The sequence below is a fragment of the Pteropus vampyrus genome, unplaced genomic scaffold (assembly GCF_000151845.1).
Source record: "Pteropus vampyrus isolate Shadow unplaced genomic scaffold, Pvam_2.0 Scaffold572, whole genome shotgun sequence".
Classification (NCBI taxonomy): Eukaryota; Metazoa; Chordata; class Mammalia; order Chiroptera; family Pteropodidae; genus Pteropus; species Pteropus vampyrus.
This window is the reverse complement of record NW_011889353.1, coordinates 338,636-362,793: the sequence shown is the minus strand read 5'-3', so window position 1 is coordinate 362,793 and position 24,158 is coordinate 338,636. Positions and strand designations below refer to the sequence as shown.

The window sequence follows — 24,158 nt, the reverse complement described above, 5'->3', positions numbered from 1 at the left end:
ACTGGGTATTAAACTAACAGATAATAGCATAAAAATAGAAATTATATTCAATTTAAAGAATTACTGGGTATTAAACTAACAGATAATAGCATAAAAACAGAAATTATATTCAATTTAAAGCTTAGAAACAAATCAAGAAATGTATATATAGCCATATATTACTTAAGAAATGTGGTTACTTAAAATAGAATTACTTTTATATGTATTTGCATCAGATATTAGGGACAAACTTCAAATTCTACCTAATGTAAAATGCATCTCTACAGAAGATGAGCTTATTAGGTTTGAGAATTGAAAGAGGTTTAGGTTATCTTCGGTTTTTTGAGACCACTAGTTATAAAAAGATTTCCATTACCTTTCACTTAAACATCAGAATCTTTAGAACTGAGCTTTTCTTCAAGGTATTTTCCTAACAAACTTTCTATTCACTCACAAATAGTTTAGCAAAACAGAGTGATAAAGGAATAGAATGAGATTCACACAATCCTTTGTTGTTTAAGCAAACTCTATATTTGATGTCAGTTATGTAGGCTCAGTGTGTTAAGATATCTCTTGGGAAAAATATGGCTATTTTCTCAGTTATAAACTTTACTCCTGTATATAAAGTCCAGATTTGATTAGACAGTTCTGATTCTGAAAATAACAGGATTAGGATACATCTCATTTTAGGCTCTAAATAACTGCATAATAAAATAGCACAAATAGGTATAAAGCTAAAACACAAAGTATACATTTCTTCTAATGTATGGAAGAAGAGTGTTGTGTTTCTTTTGTTATAGCCAAAAAGGTTCCCAAAACTATGCACTAGGGCACCCTAGTAAATTAACACAGGTGCCACAGCATATCTTAAATTTTTGAAGGGAACACATCAGTTGGACACAACACAGCTACTTGTTTAAGGTAGCTTACATTTTAATTAGATAGCACTATATTTCTTTCCATGAAAGTGTATCTTTGCAAAACTGGGTTTTCACAGTTGTGATAAAAGTGTTGTGCAAAAAAGCATAACAAAATAGAAAATGATAGTGGCGGCATCTATCTAAGCTGATTCTAAAGTTTGAGAACATCCTATGCACTTATGTAGTGTCCACAGTTACTAACAGTTATGACATAAATTCTTATTAAGTTGTTTAGATCTAACTGCTTAATAAATGGAAGTATTAGGCATTTCTTTTGTCTTGGGTATGCTGTGAAAAAGTTACTGAAATACTTTTTTTTTTTAAGGGCACTATGAGCTGACAAAATATTGGGAACATTTGTGGTATAGGCAAGAAATACACTAAGACTTAAGTCATTTTCATCACTCTCATTTTCTACCTAAGAAATTTTCTAAATAGTCTTACAAGAAGGAGAAAAATATATAAAAACATACATACAAAGTTTGGATTTTTATTGAAATCTTCTGTTAGGTATCAAACAAAACCTGCTTTCTTCAGATAAAAATATTCTCTCAGATGTCTCCAGATAACTGATAATTCTAAATTGGTCCTTCAATGTTTTATTTTTATTGTTCTCATGAAATGTTCATATACAGTTAAGATGTTACCAAAAGAATTTTTATCGTGTAAAGGACCGTACATGACGACCTCTACCACTGCCTCCACTAACAAACTTTCCTCTTGAGCCTCCACTGCCGCTATTTGCACTTGCCCAGGAAGGTCCAAGTCCCCCACGACCTCTTGAAGCACGGTCACGAGGACTTGGGCGGTAGCCTATAAAAGAAAGAATATAGTTTATAGTTGCAACAACCTTTCCTTTCCCATCTGTAGTACTAAGCTCAACCCAAGACAGGAATTATTCTTTGCTCCTTTAAAATCTGCCTGCAAATTCTGTAATTATGTCAAAAACCAGTGAATTGTCCACTTTAAAAAGGTCAATTGTCTCATATGTGAGAATTACATCTCAAAGCCGTTATAAAAAAACAATGCGCATTTGAAACCAAAAGCTACTTATGACTAGAATTCTGGAGTTACAAGACAACACTGCAAGCAAAAATAGAATACACCCTATGAAGATACCTCTGTTATTAAAATATTTTGGGTCAAAAGGTACCTTAAGGACTGGTTTTCATTGTTGAAATATAAAAACAGAGTACATAACCATAAACCTGCTCAGATTACACACATAGTTCAAAATCTAAAATTTTGATTATTTCTATAGAAAATGTACATTGGGCATTCAGATATAAAATTAAATTAACTTTAGAATCACACATCTACATTCTAAAATATTCTCTCCCAGAATCAGAGTACATGACATTCAACAATTCGCCACCCTCTCTCAGCAGTATCAAGGAGGAAGAATGTATACCTGCAGAACTAAGTGGTCGTAATGGTGGAAGAGGGCCCCTATTAAAATTGCTCTGGCCTCCACGACTTTCATTGTAAGTTCCTCGAGGAGTATTCTGAGCACTCCAACTGGAGCCTCTTGTTCCCTCCCGACGACTGTAGTTTCCTAAAGGCAACACAATCAAAATCTTTTTTCACAACTTCAGTTGGATTAAGAAGATTTGATTTCCTTAATCTTTAAAAGTAATAAAAGAGAAACTATGAAATTTTGTAAATGAAATATACTGTAAAGTGGCAGTGTCATCAATGGTTAGGAGCAGAGGATCTAGAGCCAGACCGCCAGGGTTAAAATACTGGTTCTATTACTTATATTTATGTGTCCTGGTCAGCTGACTGACAGTTTTTTCTTCTGTAAAGAGTGTGCACTAACAGAACCTACCCATTGATGTGAAAGTATTATATGTAAAGTGCTTATAACAGCTCCTAACACAGCTATGTGTTTGCTATTAATATAAACTCCTATTCTCTTTCACTCCCACCATCCTCACTCAGTAGCAGGAAAACATGCCATCAATCACTACTGAAGTATGTCCAGGAGCACACACAGTTTCTAAAATCTTGAAACCATTTAAAACAGATTAAACATTAACATTAGAAACCAAGTAGATAAGAGAATCAATGGTAAACTACACAGAACAATCCTAAGGAAATTGTTGATAAGTGCAACTGCAAAAATAATGTATGAATATTATTCAGAAAGGGTAAACACAATTCTCGATGTAAAAAGGAAAATAATTAGCCAAGATTTATACTCATCATTAAATGTGCAATTAATCAAAGGTTAACTTAAAAAAGATTATTTTCCATCCACTGAAGTACTCTGCAAATAGTACCATTGTCTAGAGAGCCTAATTATAATAACAGAAAAATATTTTTTATCTGAATCACTGCCATCTAAACTATTTCCATTCATTCTTTTATTACCATATTCTAACCCATCAGAAAACATACATAAGTAGTTACCTTTTGAAGCAGGTGGTGTGAAAAACCTATTTTGACTGTGAAAAGCACCCCGTCCTCCTCGATTGCCTGAAAATCCACCACGAGAAGAAATCTTCTGTGATACTTTGAGTGGCCGTTTTGGTGGGGGTATTCCATCTGGAGGGACCACTTCTTTACTTTCCGCAGCAACAAAGTCATCCACATGCATAGATGGTGGTCTGCTTGTGTTCTGTTTTCTCTGACGAAAAATATCATGGGGTCGTATACCCTGTCCAAATCCTCCCCTGCCCCTTCCTCTTGGTGGTGGCACAACATGAGCTCGCTTGGCAGGTTCAATGTATTCAGATTTTCCACTATCAAAACAAAAATAATCCATGAAGACTTTTTTCATATTTCCAATGAAAATGTAAGTCAAGCTTTTTTTTTCTTTTTAACACCTACAGCATCCGGTATTCCTAGGTCATCTCCCATCCAAGTACTAACCAGGCCTGACCCTGCTTAGCTTCCAAGGTCAGATGAGATCGGGCACATTCAGGGTGGCATGGCTATAGAACTGTAAGTCAATCTTTACGATATTGAAAAACATATTTCAATTATTCTATTCTAATTGTATTAACTTTGCAAATATCTCTATTACAGGCATACTTTGTTTTACTGTGCTTCACTTTACTGAGCTTCACGGATACTGTGTTTTTTACTAATTGAATGCAAAATCTTATACCAGCAAAACAATTATGATTCACTGAAAGCTCAGATGATAGTTTGCATTTTTTAGCAATAAAGTATTGTTTAATTAAAGTATATACAATTTTTTAGACATAACATTACTACATACTCGATAAACTACAAGATAGTATAAACGTAACTTTTATATGCACTGGAAAACCAAAAATTTCATGTAACTCACTGTATTATGATATTCACTTTATTGCTGCAGTCTGGAACAGAACCTGCAATATCTATAAGGTATGCCCGTACTTCCCAAGGAAATACAACAAAACCAGCTAAGAATGGTATTCACTTTTTATTAATATAACCAATAATTATTTAAAATAAGACAGTTCACTTTTGTTCAAACCTTCCAAATTCTCATAAATTAGAATAATTTAACAATTGTACTGGGTATGTCCCAAATTATTATCTTTGAAAAAATTTCCAAACAATATTCATGATTCAATTATTATGGAACTTCCTTTATCCTTTAATAGCTATGTGTCTATCTTAAAATACATTAACATATATAACTTTCATGATCACAATCAAGATCTTCAGTAGAATAAATTTTACCTTGAAGTTATAAAGGTCTCATGTTTGTGCTTCCCAAGTTTGAATCCTTTAGTGGTCTTGGTTCTCCCTGGAGATGATGGTTCTGATAAAAATGAGCGCTCTAATTCTGCGTGCAAGTCAAAATCACTACAGCATTTTTCAGAGAGCTCAATTAAGTCGACTTTTACCTACAGTCATAAACATTAACAAAAAATGAAAAACTTATCTTAAATGTTAACTATTAGTGTAACATTTGATTAAAGAAATTTTTATTTTCTAAAATTATATGACATAATAAATAAATTATAGGTCTGCCTCTTTCCCTCATCTTTTCAAAAAGCAACATCAATGGTAGTTAAAAAGAAATCTTAGAAATTCAGCTGTTTTTTTTGGAGGGGAGCAGGGTGGCATTCTTCCTCAAAGTGCTTGTAATCTAAGAGACCTCTCCTTGATAAGAAACTCAGGATTTTTCTATATAAATTAACAACGTAGTATACCTATAACTTTTCCAAAAGAATCTGAAAAGAGCATACTCTGCAAGCCTTGTATAATCAACATGTCTGCTATAAAAGGATTCTGTGCTTTAGATGTCAAGGTTTTATGCATCTAATGAGGTTCCAACCTAAGTTTACATTCAGAGAAATGAAAATTAACTTTACTTAGGTTTTATTCAAATTTATCGAACCTAAAAGTTCCCTAAGCCATGTGAGGGAGATCACAATTATCATCTCAACACAGTTGTGATTCAACAAAAGTTATAAAAACAACAACTTTTAACACAAATATTTTAGAACTGCTACGCCATATATGGTTGCCACTAACCACATGTGCCTACTTAAATTTAAATTAATTAAAAGTAAATCAAAATAAAATTCAGTTCCTTAATCACACTAGTAACATTTCATTGCTCAAAGGTCACAAGAGACTAGTGTCTACTATACTGGACAGGGTAGATTACAGAACATTTCTGTCACCAATACGAAGTTCTATCGAACAGCACAAACTGAATGATTTATACTAAAAAAAGAAATTCTTCAATAAAATTTAAATTGAATTGTATGTGATCTTTTAAAAAAGAAAAGGAGACCTCAATACACTAAATACACTTTCAATGTGAATGTTCTCTCAGTTTTATCGCACATAGTGAATACTAACATTTTTTTGAACTAGGCAATATCCAAATGTATTTATTTCCTTGTTCAAGAAAAAATATATATATGGTACAATAAGATGTGGCTGAAATCACCCTCCCTAATACATCTCTGAGAAGCATAAAACAGACTACATTAAATTTTAAATCTTAGTGTAACTATACTCTTTCATAATCAGCAATATAAGGACATCAATTTCCATTCGTACTATATTATCCTAACAAATATTCTTTACATTTCCCCAAATTAAGAGCAGATACCACAACACCATTCCTCTCCTTAAAACCAAATACAGGAATAAATTATAATTTTGTGGGATACTTTATTCTCTACCCTGCAAATATAAAAAAACAAAGTACTTAAATTATGCAAAAATGTGATTTTCCCATAAAATGTCTTATTCTCATAAATACAGACACTAACCCGAAAGAAGCAAAACATGTAGCATAAAAACAGAGTCCTGGACACCATTAAGTGGGTAACTTACATAAAAATTATGTAGTAATGATCCCCAAACACTTTTAACAGCCATATAATATGTAACCTATTTTAGAGCCAACAATGCGCAAAGAAACAAAAATCAACAATAATGTTTTTCTAAATATTTAGTAATAAATTATACCAAATCCAGATCTGTATCAATTTCTTCAGCCTGAAATGGAGTGAACCACATAGATTTCAATTGATCATCCATGACATCAGCTAGTACATATGCCGTCCTGGAACAGGAAAAGTATTTGGTAAAAAGTAGAATTCCAAAATCAAATATTTTAGCTTATCTTCTAAGTAAAATCTGTGGAAAGTACAATTAAAAATGTTACCCTGTAAAGTATTAGTAAAATTACCACTTAAAAAGACTCCCTTCAAAAAGCTATTTAATAATTAAGTATGGAAAAAATAAATAAATTTAAATAGCTACCTATTAAAAAAAAAAGAATTAAGTATTCTTAAAAACTAATAACAACGGAAACTAATCCTGTTGTGAAAAATTCTGATCTTCCAGTAAAATAAAACAAGAGCACTGCTTTTATTTCTAAAAGGCCAAGCATAGTACATTATATCAATATGTATAGAAACTACCCACATTTAATTTTTCTAAATTCAGAGAATAATTCCATTACACTGAATAGTCATTATGCTCTAAAAGTATAGTGCTCCAAAGATTAAGAAGAATGTATCAGGATCCGTAAACTATGGCCCCCATTCTGTTGGCCTGTTTTTATACAGCCTGGGAACGAAGAATAGTTTGTATATTTTTAAAGTATTTTTAAAACCAAAAGAATACACAAAAGGCTATAGAAGAATATGCAACAGAGGCTTGACATGGCCTGCAGAGTCTACAATTTTTACTATCTGGGCTGTTACAGAAAAATAGTTTGCTGGTGCCATCTAAACCTCAGCCGTTAAATACACAATATCTACTCATCAACCACAAAATATAGCTTTTTTTACCTATTGTTAAACAAATTCTGGAGAGATTCTGGAGCTGAAAGTACTGGTTCTACATCCTGGTCACTGAGAGGTAAAGGATCCCCCGATGACTCCAGCATCTGCTTAAGTCCAACTACATTGTCCAACAACGAATCCAGATTATCATCATCTTTTGAATGCTCCTAGATACAAACAAAAACAGAATAAGAAGATGCAGATAAAACTTGAACATTTATGCCCCAAATCTACTGACTCTTTAGTAGAAAAGGCTGTATAATTTCATTACTTTAGAAATTTGGAGCACCATCAGGGAATTATCAACTTAACATTAAACATATTAAAATAAGCACCAAAGCACTTTTATTTCTAAAGAATGGTAGGTAGCAGGGGGCACTCTGCACTCAAATAATAAACAATTCAAAAAGTACTGCCTTCATTTACTCCTTAAAATTCATAACAGTATAGAAGACTTAACTCCAATTAACTCAAAGAGATTTCAAATGGTATAAATACTCAACTGACAGTTCGCTATTTTAAAAAGTCACTAGAAAAATTTGTACTAGTCATATGGAGACAAAAATATGTCTTGCGAATGCACTGTTTTTATTTTATTTGTTTTTGTTTTTCTTTTTTACCAAAACAAGCTTCTCTAGTTCAAGGAACAAATTTTCTGGACTTTCTTCTTTGCTTTGTAGAAGCTGTTTTAACTCTGCAGCATTAATACTCATCGTCCGTGATGGATGAGCTCCCTCTACTTCCATGAGACCACTATCATCTCCACAACATCCCTGTAAATGTCACACACAAGTTAAATTTGAGAGCAACGAAATTTGCAAAGATGCTTCCAAACTTATTCAGATACTTAAGCCATTTGCTGCAATCTTCCCCTCAATGTTTTGATTTTACATCAGTATAAATGGTTCATTCTAAGAAGGTTTTAGCAGCTCAAAGCTGAAATAAGTTTTGAGTAAGACTCACAAAATAAGTAGTTAAATATATGCATTCAATTTAATGACATCAAGATTTCTCAACAAAAATATCCAGCGGCAAACACACTGGCACATGCAGGACACATAACATATTGACTGATAATTCAAGTTAATAAAATGCCTGCTATAACAAAGAATTGATGGAATTTGAATTTATCTTTCTGGAGATAAGGCAAACAAAGAAACAACTACTATACTTAAAACCATACCCTATCATGCAGGAAAGTTAGTGTTTCTGCTTTAAGAAGTATGCCACATAATAAAATGAATTTTGGAGTGATAATAATTCAATACTAGAAAAATTATCCAGCAAAACAAATCTTGGATAATAAATCCCTCCATATTGTCACATATGAAAAAACACTTAAGTAGTTGCAAATCTTAGAAGACAGCCCTGTTTTAAATGGCTCAACATGAATACAGTTTCTTAGGAGACTACACCCACCAATTCAGATGAGAATTTAGTATTTTAAAGAGGCATCAACAATTAAAATTTTATTTGGAGCCCCTACCATTTGTCCTGTAACTAGACATATTTCAATGAAAATTATTTTAAACAGATTCCCACTCTGAAGCACACTTGGTTCCTTTCAGAAAACACTAGACTAAAAGTCACTTATATTGTGTTAAGGAAGAAGTCATACAATTTTAATGAGAAATTCAATACACTATCATGTCTACAAGGGTTTTTACTTGTTCTGTTTGGAGGTCGGGGTGAAGGGTAGGTTGATGATAGTGTTTTACATTTTTTAATAATTAAGGGAAATGAGTTAAGAATAATCAGTGCACTGACAGAAACCTAGTATGAACAGTTCTCTTTAAAGCAACTGCCCCATAAATGCTAGTAAAATGTATAAATTAAGGGACTAAATATATTTTACAAAAATAAGTATATTAACCAGATTACAAATTATCAAGGCATCTACCTGGCCTCTTTCCTCACTCTTAGTTATTCATACCACTTTCACTGAGACATGGGAAGCTTAGTACAGCTGAATCAGAAAATATTACAATGATTATTATTTTTAAAGATCACAAAAAAAAGACCTAAATAATCAATTAAAAAAAAAAAGATAGGGGGAGAACTAATGTCCACACAAAAACTGGAACATGGATATTTACAGCAGTTTGTTCACAACTGCCAAACCTTGAAAACCACCAGAATGCTCTTCACTAGATGAATGGATAAATATAGTACATCCAGAAAATGGAATATTATTCCATGCTAAAAACAATAAAAAAAGAGCTATCAAACCATGAAAGATAAGCAAGACTTGCTACATACTGTATAATTCCAGTTATGTAACATTCTGGAAAAGGCAAAGCTATGGAGATAGTAAAAAGAACAGTGCTTGCCAGAGTTTGGTGAGGAAAGGATGAATAAGGTAGAGCACAGAGGATTTTAGGACAGTAAAACTATTCTGCAGAATGCTGTAATGGTGGATTATATGTTATTATACATTTGTCAAAACTCAAAGAATATTCAACTAAGAGTAAGCCCTAGTCTAAAGTATGGACTTTGACATGGATTATAATAATGTTTCAATCTAAGTTCATCAACTATAACAAATGTACCATTGTGGTGCAGTAGGTTAGTAGGTCAATAGTAGTAGGGGAGATTGTACACTCAATATTAAGGAAGGAAAGGAGGCTGGAAATGGGGATGGAGATGGTAAAGGGTATATGGGAACTTTCTACACCTTCCACTCAATTTTGCTAAAACTGCTCTAAAAAATAAAATCTATTTCAAAAAAAGATTGGGAGAAAGATGAAAAATTATGAACTAATTAAAACATTTGAAATGATGTAAAATATTCACCTCTCTGTACTTTTCATTATTATAAACCAAAATTTTTTTTTTCCTGCTTTACTGAAATATAATTGACATGTATCATTATGTAAGTCTAAGGTGTACTTGATTTGAGAACAGAAAGCATTTGAACAAAATAAAATGCATTTTAAATGCCAATCCATTTGTTAGTAAAAGCAGTATTAGAAAATCTAGGGTCAAACTTAGCACGATTTGAAGTTTTCTATATATACACTACTGTGGGAAATAGCAAGAGAAATTTAAGAAGATATTTAAAACTATAATCTACAAAGTGATTTCAGGAAAATGAAAATTCTATCAAATTTTTGATAACATTTCAAATCTTATTTATTTGTCAAGCACTTCAGCTATTAACTTGTATGAGACACTGTACAAGTACTCTGAGAAAAAGCCAGTAAAACATGGTCTCCTACCTAAGTGAGCTAACACTCAGAGAGTGGATTGGGAAATAGTAAATAGTCATATAAATAATTTACTAAAAAGCCCACAATAACATGCTGTGAAGTATACAGAAAGAAAAGTAATCTCAAAAAGCTTTACAAATTGGGATGCATTAAAACAGGCACTACGAACAGATTATAGTTTAACCAAGAGAAAAAGAGGGAGAAGAAAGGAGAGAGAAGAAGGGAGGGAGAGAGAGCAAGACAGACACAGACAGACCAGTAACTTAAGAGACACACAGAAGCATGGCCAAGGAGAGATGTGTAAGTAGAAAAGATTTAGGATGATGGCATAGTATAAATTGTTTTCTAAAGAAGAAGTGGTTGTAAAGGTAACTTTTCAGCCATACAGTGAATAGTCTTGAATAATCTTGAAAGTTTGGAATTTATTCTCTAGATACCAAAAGTTATTGTAGAGTGGAGGGAGATGACCTGATGTCTGCTTTAGGAAAATATAAACTCACACAGAACTACTCAGAATATATCAGAGAAATAAATGTTTGGATAGAACTGGAATGAAGACTGTTACAACACTCTGCATGAAAATATCAATAAAGAGATAATTATTTTGAAAACTAAATATAAATTCTGGAGTGGAAAAGTACAATAACTGAAATGAAAAATTGACTAGAGGGACTCAACATCAGATATGAGATAGGAAAAAATCAGTGAACCTCAAGACAGGTAAACTGAGCTTACCTACTTTAAGGAACAAAAAGAAAAAACAATGAAGACCCAGAAGCATAGCCTCAGAGACTTATGGAGTACCATCAAGAGCACCAACATAACAAGAGTCCCAGAAGAAGAAGAAAGAGTCAGAAAGAATCTGAAGAAATAATGACTGAAAACTTCCCAAATTTGAAGAAAAACATTAACCTCCATTTCTAAAAGGATCAACATACTTCAAGTAGAATAAGTACTTAGACACATCATAATCAAATTGTTAAGAACCAAAGACAAAGAGAGAACAATGAAAGCAGCAAGAGAGGTGACTCAACTAAAAAAAGAGATCCCTGGCAAGATTAACAACTGATTTGTCATCAGAAACCATGTAAACCAGAATGTGGTAGGAAAACATAAAGTGCTGAAAGCACATTATCAATCCAAAATTCTGTAACTGACAAAAAAACTATGCCCAAAAATGAGGGAGACATCCCGGGATTTAAGAGAGAGAGAGAGAGAGAGAGAGAGAGAGAGAGAGAGAATTCATCAGTAGCAAACCTACTGTACAAAAAAAAACTAAAGGGAGTCCTTCAGGCCGACATCAAAGGACAACAGACAGTTATTTGAAACCACATGAAGAAATAAAAGTGTCAATAAAAGTTAACTACACAGGTAAAATAAAGTATAAACATAATTTTTGTTTGTAACTCTTTTCTTCTATCTGAATTAAAAACCAGAATAAAGCAATAATGATAAAACTGTGTGGATGGGCTCAGTATGTATAAAAGTGTAACTGGTGTAATATCGCAAAGGAAGGGAATAAAGCTACATTGTAGCAGTTTCTGTATACTACTGAAATTATGTTGGTATTAATCTGAACTATGGTGTATTAAATGAAGGTGTTAAATGTAGTACCCAGGGCAACCATTAATAAGATTTTTAAAAAGCAAAAGAAACAAAGAAATTAAAATGGCACACTGGAAATTATCTGTTTAACACAAAAGACCTGATGGAGATAAAGAGGAACAAAAAATATATATAGGAAGTAAACAGCAAAAACAGTTGATGTAAATCTTATCTATTTATAATTAAACACAAATGAACTGAATATACCAATTAAAAAGGAGAAATTGGCAGAATGTAAGAAAACAATATATAAAACAAAACAATCCAATAATAGGCTGTCTACAAGAGACACACTTTAAGATACAAACAGGTTCAAAGAACAAGAGTAAAGAAAAATATATCATAAAAACAATAACCAAAACAGAGCTAGAGTGGCTATACCAATAACACAATATACAACTTTAGACAAAAGTTATTACTAGAGACAAAGGACATTTATAATAACAAAAGGGTCAATCCATTAGGAAGACATAGCAATTATGAACATATATGCACCTAACAATAGAGTCCTGAGATGCATGAAGTAAAATCTGATAGAAGAATGAAACAAACAATTTGACAATAATAGTTGGAGACTTCAGTCCCCCCTACTTTCAGTAGTTTAGTATTGTATGGAACAATAAGGCAGAAAACACCAAGGAAATAGAAGGCTTGAACAACTATAAACCAACTAACACTAAAATACATGTATAGAACATTCCATGAAACAGCAGAAGACACACTCTTCTCAAGTGCACATGAACATTCAGTAGTAAAGAACAGATGCTAGGCTGTAAGACAAGCTCAATAAACTTAAAAGGACTGAAATCACACAAAATATGATTTCACAATGGAATAAAATTAAAAATCAATTACAGATGAAAATTTGGGAAATATGTGAAAACTTAACATGCTCCTAAATAACCAATGCACTTAAGAAGAAATCACAGGGGAAATTAGAAAATGCGTGGAGATGAACAAAACCAAAAATAACCAAGAGTGCACAGAGGGAAATTTATAGCTGTATATGCCTTCATTAAAAAGAAGGATCACAAATCAATAACCTAACCTTCCATCTTAAGAAACTAGAAAAAGAAGAGTAAACTAACCCCAAAGGAAGGTAGAAGTAAACAATATAGATTAAAGCAGAAATAAATGAAATAGAGAACAGAAAAATAACAAAAAAGATCAAAGGAACCAAAATTTGGTTATTTGAACAGATCCACAAAACTGACAAACCTTTAGCTAGACTAACCAAAGGGTGGGGAAGAGGAGAGAGAAGACTCAAATTTTTTTAATTAAGAATGAAAAGGAGACATCATTAAGAATCTTACAAACAAAAATAGTTTTAGAAATTATTATGAACAATTATGTGCCATCAAGTTAACAATGTAGTTGAATGAAGAAGAACAAATTCCTAAAAAAACAGACACTACTGAAACTAACTCAAGATACAGAAAATCTGACAATATTTATATCAACTAAAGTAATTTAATTAGTATCAAAAAAAACTTTCTACAAAGAAAAGCCCAGGCCAGGATGACTTAACTTTCTAGTTTCTACCAAATGTTTAAAGTACTTACAAGAATTCTTCACAAACTCTTCCAAAAAATAAGAGAACACTTTCCAGCTCACTATATAAGGCCAGACAAATGACCTAAGAAAAAGAAGCTACAGACCAATCTTCCTATGAACATAAACCCAAAAATCCTCAATAAAATGAAGCAAATTGAATCTAGCAACATACATGAATTCCACTTCATGACTGTGACATTCACCCCAGGAATACAACAACAGTTTAACATGTGAAAATTAATCAGTGTAATACACTAAATTAGTAAAATATGGAGAAAAACAATCATTTCAATAGACACAGAAAAAGCATTTAACAAAACCCAATCTTTCATATTAAAAATACTCAAAAAACTAGGAATAGAAGGGAATTTCTTCAACTTTATAAAAGGCATCTATGAATAACTTAACACTGTATTTAATAATAAAAGACTGAATGCTTTCTCCCTAAGATCAGGACCAAGACAAAGGTGTCAAATTTTGCCACTTTTATTCAACATGTACTGGAGGTTCTTGAGAGAATAATTAAGAAAGAAAAAGAAATAAAAAGTATCCAGATTGGAAAGAAAGAAGTTAAACTAGCTTATATCTATTTGTAGATAACATGATCTTGTATGTAGAAAATCCTAAGGACACAACTAAAAAAACTATTAGAACTAATAAACAAGTTCAGCAAGGTTGCAGAACACATTAGCAATACACAAAAAACAACTATTTCTAAACACAAAGAACAATTCGGAAATTAAATTAAGAAACAATTCCATTTATAACAGCTTTTTAAAATTTCCTAATTTAGAGGCATAAACTTAAAAAGAGGTACAAGACATATATTGAAAACTACAAAACATTATAGAAAGAAATTAAAGACAACCTAAATATATATGAAAGCCATCCCACATTCATGGACATGAAGACTTAATTAGTACTAAAATAGTAATACAAAATTGATCTACAGATTCAATTCAATCCCCTTAGTGGTTGCCAAAGGCTAGGGTAGGGTAAAAAGGGGAATGGGGAGTTTGTTAATGGATACAGAGCTTCTTTAGTGGGTTATCAATTCATTCTGAAATTAGTAGTGATGGTTGCACAATTCTATAAATATATTAAAAACTCTAGAATTTTAAGTTTAAGAGGGTGAGTTTTATGAGATGTGGATTATAAAATGTTACAAAATAAAAATGTTACGAAAGAGGAGGAGAAATCTAAGGTAACAGTAGTAAAATATAAAAGAAGAAATAAAGTATGAAAGGTTTTGTGAATAAAACTGACAAAGAAGGAGCAGCTGCTGAAGATGATGAATAAAAGGGGTAAATTCAGCTACTATTTCATGATTTCTATCTTGAAGGTCAAGGAAGATCAATGGTATAAATGCAAGGCACATAAAACATGAATCAAGTTTAGGGGGGAACATAATTAATTTGATTTTGGATATTCAGAGATTCTATCCACTAGCTAAGAGAGAGGAGAAAAAGAGAAGGGAAAAAGAGAAAAGGAATCAAGTAAAATATTAGAAGGGAGAAGATCTATGTGATAGATAGAAATTAAGTAATGCAGGGGAACATTTTTCTCTGATTAAGAAAGGAAACAGATTAAAAATAACAGGGAAACAATCTAGGGGAGAGTGAAAGGATTTCCAAATTAAACAGGTGGCCCTGATCTTCTCAATGAAAGAGGTAAGAAAAGGAAATATATTGATGAGGAAAGAATAAAAGCATTAATCAGCAGTCCCTAGCAGATCCTGAATAACATGAATTAACACTGGTTAGTGCTTTTTGATTAGGAACTGTTTAACTGATGACATGTAAGAAAATCTATCATACTGATCTTTAGCAACATGTCACTTATGCTCTGATAAAACTAATAAGCAGTCTTCCATCAAGTAAAACTAAAATCTCTTTAGGGTAGCTATCATCCTACTGTTAAATATGCCAATCTTCTAAAATCAAAGCATCTGGTAAACTTAATCATTTAATAAACTATATATGACACAAAACAAACAATAATTTGCTCATAAAACTGGCACGATAATAACTACAAATGCAACAGGCAGCCAAGAAGGGCTTACTGGAGTAAATATCCTCAATATAAACTTAATTTTTTCTTATGAAATCATCTCATATTATATTTATTTTGGTAATACTGTACTAAACAGGTCCTCTACAACTCTTCTCAAACAGAATTCTTAAATATAAACTGAATTTCTTAAACCAGTGTTGACAGAATACTAATCCATGGGATGTTAACAGCTGTGTGTAGACACATACACTCTTACACAAGTATTTTGCAAGCAATACATTTGGACAAAACTGGTTTAGATTGTAATAAAGTAAGTTTCTATTTACCCAGGACCTTTTAGAGCTTATGATATACTAATGTGCATAGTTAAGTGTTATCAGGGAGATATTTCCAAACTTATTTGACCACAAACACTTTTTAAAAGCAGGCCTATTAATGGCTTCTGGAATTGTGTCTTCAATCTAAACCGTAATTTTGTAAAATACTAATGAGAGAAAGTCTTCATTAGATTTTAACAATAAGATTTTAGAGCTGGGGAAATAATCTTTAATTAATATCTATGATGAATCCAAAATAGTCTAGTATGATAAACTTTACATTCACCCCAAAATCAGAGCATCCAAAACACAATTAGTAAGTACTCCATTAAATAACAGTAAGTGAATACTTGATTAAAAGACTGATAAAACTTAACTATTCTAAATAAAAAAGTTACTAGCGAGATAACTCAATGTAAAACTACGTAAAAAGATACCCTACAGGTAATATTTTTCTCTAAGTTGCAAAGTCAGAGGATTCACAAATTTAAAATGTCTAATAAATTAGAGTTCAATTAATTCTTCTCTTTAACATCTATCTTTTTTAATAAATCAGAAACCTAATTTTATAGTGAGAGGAGAGCACAGAAAAAAACAATATTTTAAGTTCCAAGTGCCAAAAAACATTATTAAAGATATTTTTGAAGCCAACTGATTTTTATGACAAAAGTTTAAATTTAAGAAATACCAAATACATATAAATATACATATATATATGCACTTACCATTGTGTCAGAGTTAAGAATTTGTCTCATGAATTCCAAAAATGAAGATGCAAGTTCACCTGTGTCCTTACTAAAAGTACTGACCACTCGTTTCAGTAAACTATGCAGAGCATTGCTATTTTTCCTTAAAGAACTGTAAAGAAAATAGAGAAAATGTCTTAAAATTTGAGCATATAAATCTAGTATGAGAAATGAACTGTATCAGTTCAGACAAAATAAAATTTAGTCTATCATTTTAAAAAATGTAATAAGTACTCTCGTGTGTCTGTGTATACAAATCATGTAACAAAGCAACTGACATCTCCTTTTAAATATAAGCTTTAAGCTCTTAAAGAAAAACTTTCCTCAAATAATAAAGGTATAGAACTTAGAAAAACAAACTTACAGGTTCCCTATTTTTACACTTTTTATAACCTGGTGATTTCTCTAACATAAAGAAGTTATAGCTATCTCAGAAGCCTGACCAAAAAGCCTAACTTATATAACTACAAAAAATGACTATCTTTATGACATTGTAATCTGACAGAAGGAAATCAAAGGAATAGAAAAGGGAGGAGTCAGCAAACTTTTTAGATAAAGTGGCTGATGGTAAATAATTTAGACTATGCACAACTCAGTCTCTCTCCCTACAGTCTCAGTCACAAAAACTGAACTGCTGGTGTAGTGGAAAAGCAGCCACAGATGACACATAAGTACCGGCTATGTTTCAATAAAACTTTATTTACAAAAACTAGTGGTAAGCTGGATTTGACCTGTGGCCCATAGTTTGCCAATCCCTAATACAGAGAGATTTCAAGCATAACAAACAATAATGATGAGATATATATATATCTCTCTCTAAAAAAAATTGAGAACATACAATCCTACTAAAATTATTCTATACACATACACAGTTCTTAGTTGATCAAAAGAGAATTTCAAGAACAAAGTATTCTAATATTTAATTATGTCCCTTAAGTTGTAATATAATTAGCCAAAATGAAAATAAATGTTAACAGTAAACATGCAGTGTTTATATTTTAAAAATGTGGTTATAGTCTGACAAATCAGCATACAAGACTTTGGTAAAACAATACAAAAGAGAGAAAGACAGGACTCCTACTGTTGAGAACTTTATAAATAATGTACAAGGCATAATAAACAGGAATGAAATTAAACACAAAGATAATACAACTAATGGAAAAAGCATGGGTTCAAAATTAAACTATATCAATTACTAGTCTCTACATATAACTTTAAGCAAATGAGCCTTACTTCCATGGTCTATCAAAAACTGTGGTCCAGTATACACTTATTAAAATGTCTAAAATAAAAACATTACAGTAATACCAAATTTTGATATTTTGTTACTCAATTCGTAGAGAAGTTTTCCATGAAAGGGTAGAATGATGGTTTATTGGGGTGATGAAACTGCTCTACATGAAACTGTGGTGATAACCACATGGCCTATGCATTTGCTAAATCTATGCATATGTACAAAATCTACCAATATGTATATAAAACTACACCTCATAAAACATGAATGGGGTTACAAAGTAACGGGGAAGGCTAGAATCAACTTTCATATGTTGGACTGGATTAACAGTATCGGTATAGACTCATTTTTAAAACTACACACAAAAAAATAAATAGATGCAAAAATAAATGTAGATGTGTATGTATTCATGAGTTAGGACACATACATGTATTTCCTAGCCCAATCCAATGAGAGGAACCAAAATCAGTGACTCAAGTTGAACAATAAAATAAATAATATTGGATTATCATATAAGAAAAATATTAACGTCCATGAATTCATACTAATATAAATAACTGAATAGGTAAATGAAGGAAAAGTGATCATTCTTTACAGGATAATTAACAAATGAAAAAGGAATGAGAGAAACAGGAAATCACCATTAGAACACCACAGTAATAACTGCCACATGCCAAGACTCACTGATGGATATCAAAGTTACTGGACAAAGTTTTAAGTAGAAACAGGATATCTGCATAATCTCAAAGTATATTTTCCAAAATATTTAGTAATTAAAAATACAAAATCAGTAACTTTGCAGTAAGGAATCTTGGCAGATAGCACCTCAGTCAAGTGATCAAGGTTAATATCAATAATATGCCATGTATTTCCTGATATGATACACTGAGAAAAGTATATTGCAACGTGGTATCCTTCTTGTTAAAGCATAGTCTCAATCTAAGTATGAGTTGACATCAGACAAAGTTAAATTAAGGAACATTTTACAAAATAACTAACAAGTACTCTCTAAAAATCCCGAGGTCGTAAAAAACAAGGACAGAGAAATGTAGGATCCTGGAACAGAAAAAGAAAATTAATGGGAAAAAAACTAATAAAATCTAAGTAAGTTCTCTATTTCAGTTAATAATGTTATGTCAAGGTTACTTTCTTAGTATTGATAAATATCCAATGGTTATATAAGACATTGCATAAAAGTTGGGTGAAAGGTTTTTGTTTTTGTAATTCTTCTGTTAAGTCTAAAATTATCTCAAAAAAAAAATTTTTTTAAGTGGGACCTGTCTCAGAGTTGTTTTGAGGACTTTATGTAAAAGTATATAGTGACCTGTTTCTAAACAAAGCCAGATAAAAGCCAGATCACGCTATACCTCTGCTTAAAACTTTGCAATGGCCCTTATATTAACCTTGATGATCTGCCCGCCTTTTACTCCCGTATTACTTCTCTGACACTATGCCTTATCATTTTTGTCCTCGCTCACTCACTCCAAGGGCAGCCACCATGGCTTCATGGCTGTTTCTCAGACATGTTAGGCATGCTATTTGCAGTTGTTCTCCCCTAGGATATTAACATGTTTTACTCCTCACTTCCTTTAGGTCATCTTCTCAGTGAGGACTTCCCTAATCACCTCCCCATATTTTAAATGACAACTCCAAAGCTCACTCTGGCACTCACTATCCCACTGTTCTACTTTGTTTTTCTGTAACATATTATGTATTTTCTTTACATGTTTATTGTCTGTCTAATTCTAGTAGAAAGAAAGCACCAAGCAAGCAGGAAAATTTTTTTCCCAGTATCCAGAACAGTGTCTGGTCCAAAGAACACAATCAATAAATATTTGTGGACCAAATGAATCTAGTATTCATTTTTGCTCTTTCATAGTGCCTACTATATACCAGGTTTCTCAGTGCTGGAGGGAGTACAGTCAATAAGACAGTTCCCTGTCCTCATGTAACTTATATTCCAATGAGGGAGACAAACATATAAACAATAAACCTATATAATGTAATATCAAACAATATAAATACAGTGACAAATATAAACGGGGATAAGAAATAAGGACAAAAAAGACTATTTTAGACAGGTATTTAGGCAGGAAATATATTTATACAGATACCTGAACAAAGTGAGGAAATAAGTCCTAGAAGGATGTAGGGGTAAACTTTTGGGGGAGGAAAAAAGTCTGGAGATAGAAATGAGCTTGACAGAGAGCAAAACTAAGGATAAAAAAGCTATGATATAAGTCAAAGAAATAACAAACGGCCAGATTGGATAGAACCTTAACAACCATTATAGAGAGTAGATTTTATTTGTATTACAACTGAAAGCTATCAGAAGAATTTAAGCAAAATAATTACATGTATCTGTTTTGTTTTAAAAAAAAATCAGTCTGCGTGCTGAGAGAAAGAATTTTACAGGGACAATAGTGGAAGCAAAGAGAACAGACTGGAGGCTATTCCAATGGTTTATGCAAGAAATGACAGTGAACTAGACAAGGGTAGCAACTATGAAGGTGGAGAAAAGTGATCGGATTCAGGATATATTTTGGATGTATAATCCACTGGACTTTACTGGTGGACTGGATGTAAGGAGTGAGGGAAAAAACCAAAAATCCTGGAGTTTAGGTAGTACACCTGGGTAGACAGTGGTAACATTTACTGGGATGAGCAAGACAGAAACATGTTTGAAGCAGGAATATCAAGAGCTCTGCTTTACATTTGTCGGGTTTGAAATGCCCATTAGATGGCCAAGGAGAGATGTCAAATAGATATTTGGGTTACTTGGAGCTCAGCAGAAAGATCAGAGGCAAAGAGTGAAAAGGGAATAGGTTAAGATGACTTAGGAAAAAATTACAGATTAAAAAAAGGACCAGAAACATGAATCTAGCAAAGCCGAAAACTTCACATATGATGCTATGGGAGAGGTATGCAAAGAGTGTTTGTGAGAGCACCTCGCTCAGCCAGTAATGAAGGGATTATGGAAAGCTTTTTGGCTTTCTTGAAAGTGTAGTGTATAAAGTGAATTTTAAAGGCTATAGAGTAAATACCCATGCAACAAGAAAAAGGACATTCGAGGAGTAAAATTTAAAGACTCTGGTAATAGACTGGGGAGTGGGGAGAGGAGAAAAACTTGGATATTCAGAAGATGCTACAAATTGAAAGAGAAAATACAGGAGAGGAGACAAAGAGGTGGTGAAGGTAGGAGCCAGCACCAAACATAATACCTGGAACATAAGCTTTCAATCAATGTTACAAGAATTAATGAGAAGCACAATATATTTCTATCTCATAATCCTATATACTTCTACAAATTTCCAAGGAAATCTACCTAATAGCCAGCACAAAGAAAAAGATGAAGGCATGGACAGAGAGACCAGAGCAGACATTACATTTGAGAGACTGAGCAGCATGATATTTATATCATTTCAAATCAATTTCATCTCAGCTGTTCCTCTAGTGGGGGAAAAAAAAGAAGAAAAAAAAAAAACATAGAATCAGCACATTTGGCTTTAGACTCTTTAATATCACACTATCATCACCTCTGGACTAAAGGTGAATATATCAACAAAACAAATATCTTAAAGCATGAATTAACATCCTTAGAACAATAAGATTTCCTTAAATACTCTAAGATGCCCACATTATCTATCTATTCAATTTATATTTTTAATCCTAAAGGTTTTATTATTAGCACATTCCACTGCTAACGAATCTTCCATAAATATAAAATTTCTCAATATGAAAGAAATCACACCTTCGACTTTCTACAGTAGCTATAAATTAATATGGGAGGGGGTGACAGTGAAAAATTAAATCCAAAAGTATATTAAATTAGATAAAGCATTACCTTTTTAAATGAAATAATCCATAATCATGCTCTGCAAGAAACATCATTGTTCTGACACATGTCAGTAAACAGTTGTAACTGCTCTCGGAGTTAGCTAGCATAGCCAACAGACAGTCACAGATTGAAGCCATCAATTCTTTGTTTGGCAGAGAATTGGATAGCTGCTCCAGTTCAGAAAGAGAACTTTCAGAAGAGTTTGGCAAAATAAGTGCAATATCCTGTGAGGGAGGAGAGGAGAAAATAATTTTTTTAATTATTAACACCAACACTAAGCATTTTTATTTCAGAAGTAGATAACATACATAGCAGTTAATACTTAGTAAAAATCATCTCATCAAAATATTATTGTTACTATCCCATCGTAAACATAGATTCAAACACATTAGGAACAAAAGACTCATTTTGCCTTCCTATATAAAATACAAGGACACATACCTAAAGAATAGTTAAAAATTTTACTTTACAATATTTTTACTTTATAAGAACATCTGTTTAAAATTTTTTCCTGTATTGCCAATGAGTATAGGGTGTATCTCCAAATGTTTAAGTACATTTGGTACTAAAATATTTTAAATTCACTGTATTATTCATTCATTCATCATATTTTTTAAATTTATAAAGAAGTCATTCAGAGAAATAAATTTTAATAAATATATTCATATGTGAATTTAAAACATCACAAAAAGGGATGGATAGAGCATATAAAATTAAACAGTTTTCCAACTATCTTCCTCTAATTTTTATATACTTTTAAATTTCGAGTTTTTCAATGCTAAGCAAGTTTAGCTAACAATAACTAAAAACTGTCACTACTCTTTTTATAGAAATGGATTTTACAGGAACATTTTCAGGTACGTCTCATTGCCTTTAATAACTTAATATACTACAAATCAGTATTCAACTTGAGTTAAAGCTATAAAGCAAAGTTTGAATCAGAAGGGAAATATAACAAAGTGAGGCCAAGAATGAGGTCTCTATGATCAAAGCAGCTAGGTTGTTACAATGCTATTCGGCATAGTTATAAAAGCTAACGTGAATTATATAACAAACACCAGTCAAATGGACATTGTAAGAGATAAGGACTTAAAATATCCTATCAGGTCCAAAACTATATTCTACCAGGTTCCCTTTTTGTGAAAACAAGTCACACCAAAATTGTTCCTCTTTGACTTGAGTGTTAAATGTTAACTAAAAAAGAATTTTCTCCATTAACTAGAAAAAGATAATCTTCTAACATGGGACCCTATTAAAAATATTCTGCCTGAAAGAAAAATCACATCTTATGATTAGACAGCTGGAGCATTTTAATAAGCTAGAATGTCATTAGCATAGAAATCTCCAAAGATCCCAATCACGATAGGCTTTCAAAGTTAAAACAATTCTCATTAAAGTATGGAACTATAAACTAGAAGTCAATTATGTAAACAGCAGGAAGAAGAAATACCACTACTTTTGGTAGTCTGAAACACATTAAAACTGTAGTAGCCTGTGATGCCTTCAAAGCTGTCCTAACAGGAAAACATATTTTAATTCAACCAATCATAAAGCTATAAAATTCAAGAATGCATTGGTGTATAACTGGAAGGAAAATGAACATACTAGATATAACCAACCCCAACTAATACAGTGGCAGGTAAAGCAACTATCTAAGGATACAATCTCATAAAGAAAAAGAAAGGGCTCTTCAGAGAAACCTGTGAAATACAAACCCAAAAGGAAGCTGTGAAGCACCAAACCATTTTATTGTTGGTTCACTAAATTTATCTCCCTAAACAATAGCAATAACAACAAAACAGATGAGATCTCCTTGTTCAGAACTAGAAGTTACCTCAAGAGCTTTTAAAACACACACACACACACACACACACACACACACACAAATTTATAAATTTATAAAATAACTATAAATACCTGATCACAAAGAGACTGCAAAATGGATGTGATATATTCAACACACTGTTGGCGAATAACACTGTCTCCAGGAGACCGAACCAAAGCTAACAGATCCTGGAAAATCTCTGCATATTTTTCATCACCTTTAATAGTTCCATTAATTAGATGCAAAATAGCTAATTTACAAGCTTTGTGTGAAGCCAGAGCATCAAGAAGGGCAAGCAACCTGGTGGTCTGGCTAGTATACTGTTTTTCTTTATCTTCTGAAGTGCTGAAATAAAATCAATACATTTAGTAAACAAAGTTCTTGATTTTAAAGCATTAATATTTTTTTCAACACATATCAACTTATAGACCAATCTTGTATAAAACATTGCATTTCTTGGATATGACAATTTCTCTAAAATTTTACAATTACTATAAAATTTTATAAATTTAGGTTTTCTGTAATATATTTTCTTAAATCAGAAATCACCTTTCAAACACCCAAAATCAAGGTCTTCAAGGCATTTTTCACAATATAATGAAATAAAGTTTGCTAATTAAAAATAATCTATATATACTCATATGCACACTATGTGTGTATATGT

The 24,158-nt window shown here is 32.1% G+C and overlaps 1 protein-coding gene and 1 pseudogene across 3 annotated transcripts in view; both read right to left on the bottom strand.

Annotated features, from left to right (window-relative positions):
- Positions 1–1,369: 1,369 nt before the first annotated feature.
- VIRMA (vir like m6A methyltransferase associated) overlaps positions 1,370–24,158 on the bottom strand; it is a 55,176-nt gene continuing 32,387 nt past the window's right edge. The window contains exons 15-24 of one of the 3 annotated variants that reach the window (XM_011384367.2): positions 23,587–23,839; positions 21,676–21,893; positions 16,577–16,709; positions 7,774–7,926; positions 7,160–7,320; positions 6,330–6,426; positions 4,578–4,744; positions 3,312–3,643; positions 2,311–2,454; positions 1,370–1,712 (exon numbers count right to left, since the gene is read on the bottom strand). In XM_011384367.2, the coding sequence (XP_011382669.1) occupies positions 1,558–1,712; positions 2,311–2,454; positions 3,312–3,643; positions 4,578–4,744; positions 6,330–6,426; positions 7,160–7,320; positions 7,774–7,926; positions 16,577–16,709; positions 21,676–21,893; positions 23,587–23,839 (1,813 nt within the window). In that variant the 3' untranslated portion in view covers positions 1,370–1,557. The remainder of the gene's footprint in view (positions 1,713–2,310; positions 2,455–3,311; positions 3,644–4,577; positions 4,745–6,329; positions 6,427–7,159; positions 7,321–7,773; positions 7,927–16,576; positions 16,710–21,675; positions 21,894–23,586; positions 23,840–24,158) is intronic. The other 2 variants (XM_011384368.2, XM_023525580.1) reach the window with 2 other exon arrangements.
- LOC111733538 lies at positions 3,725–3,843 on the bottom strand (annotated as a pseudogene).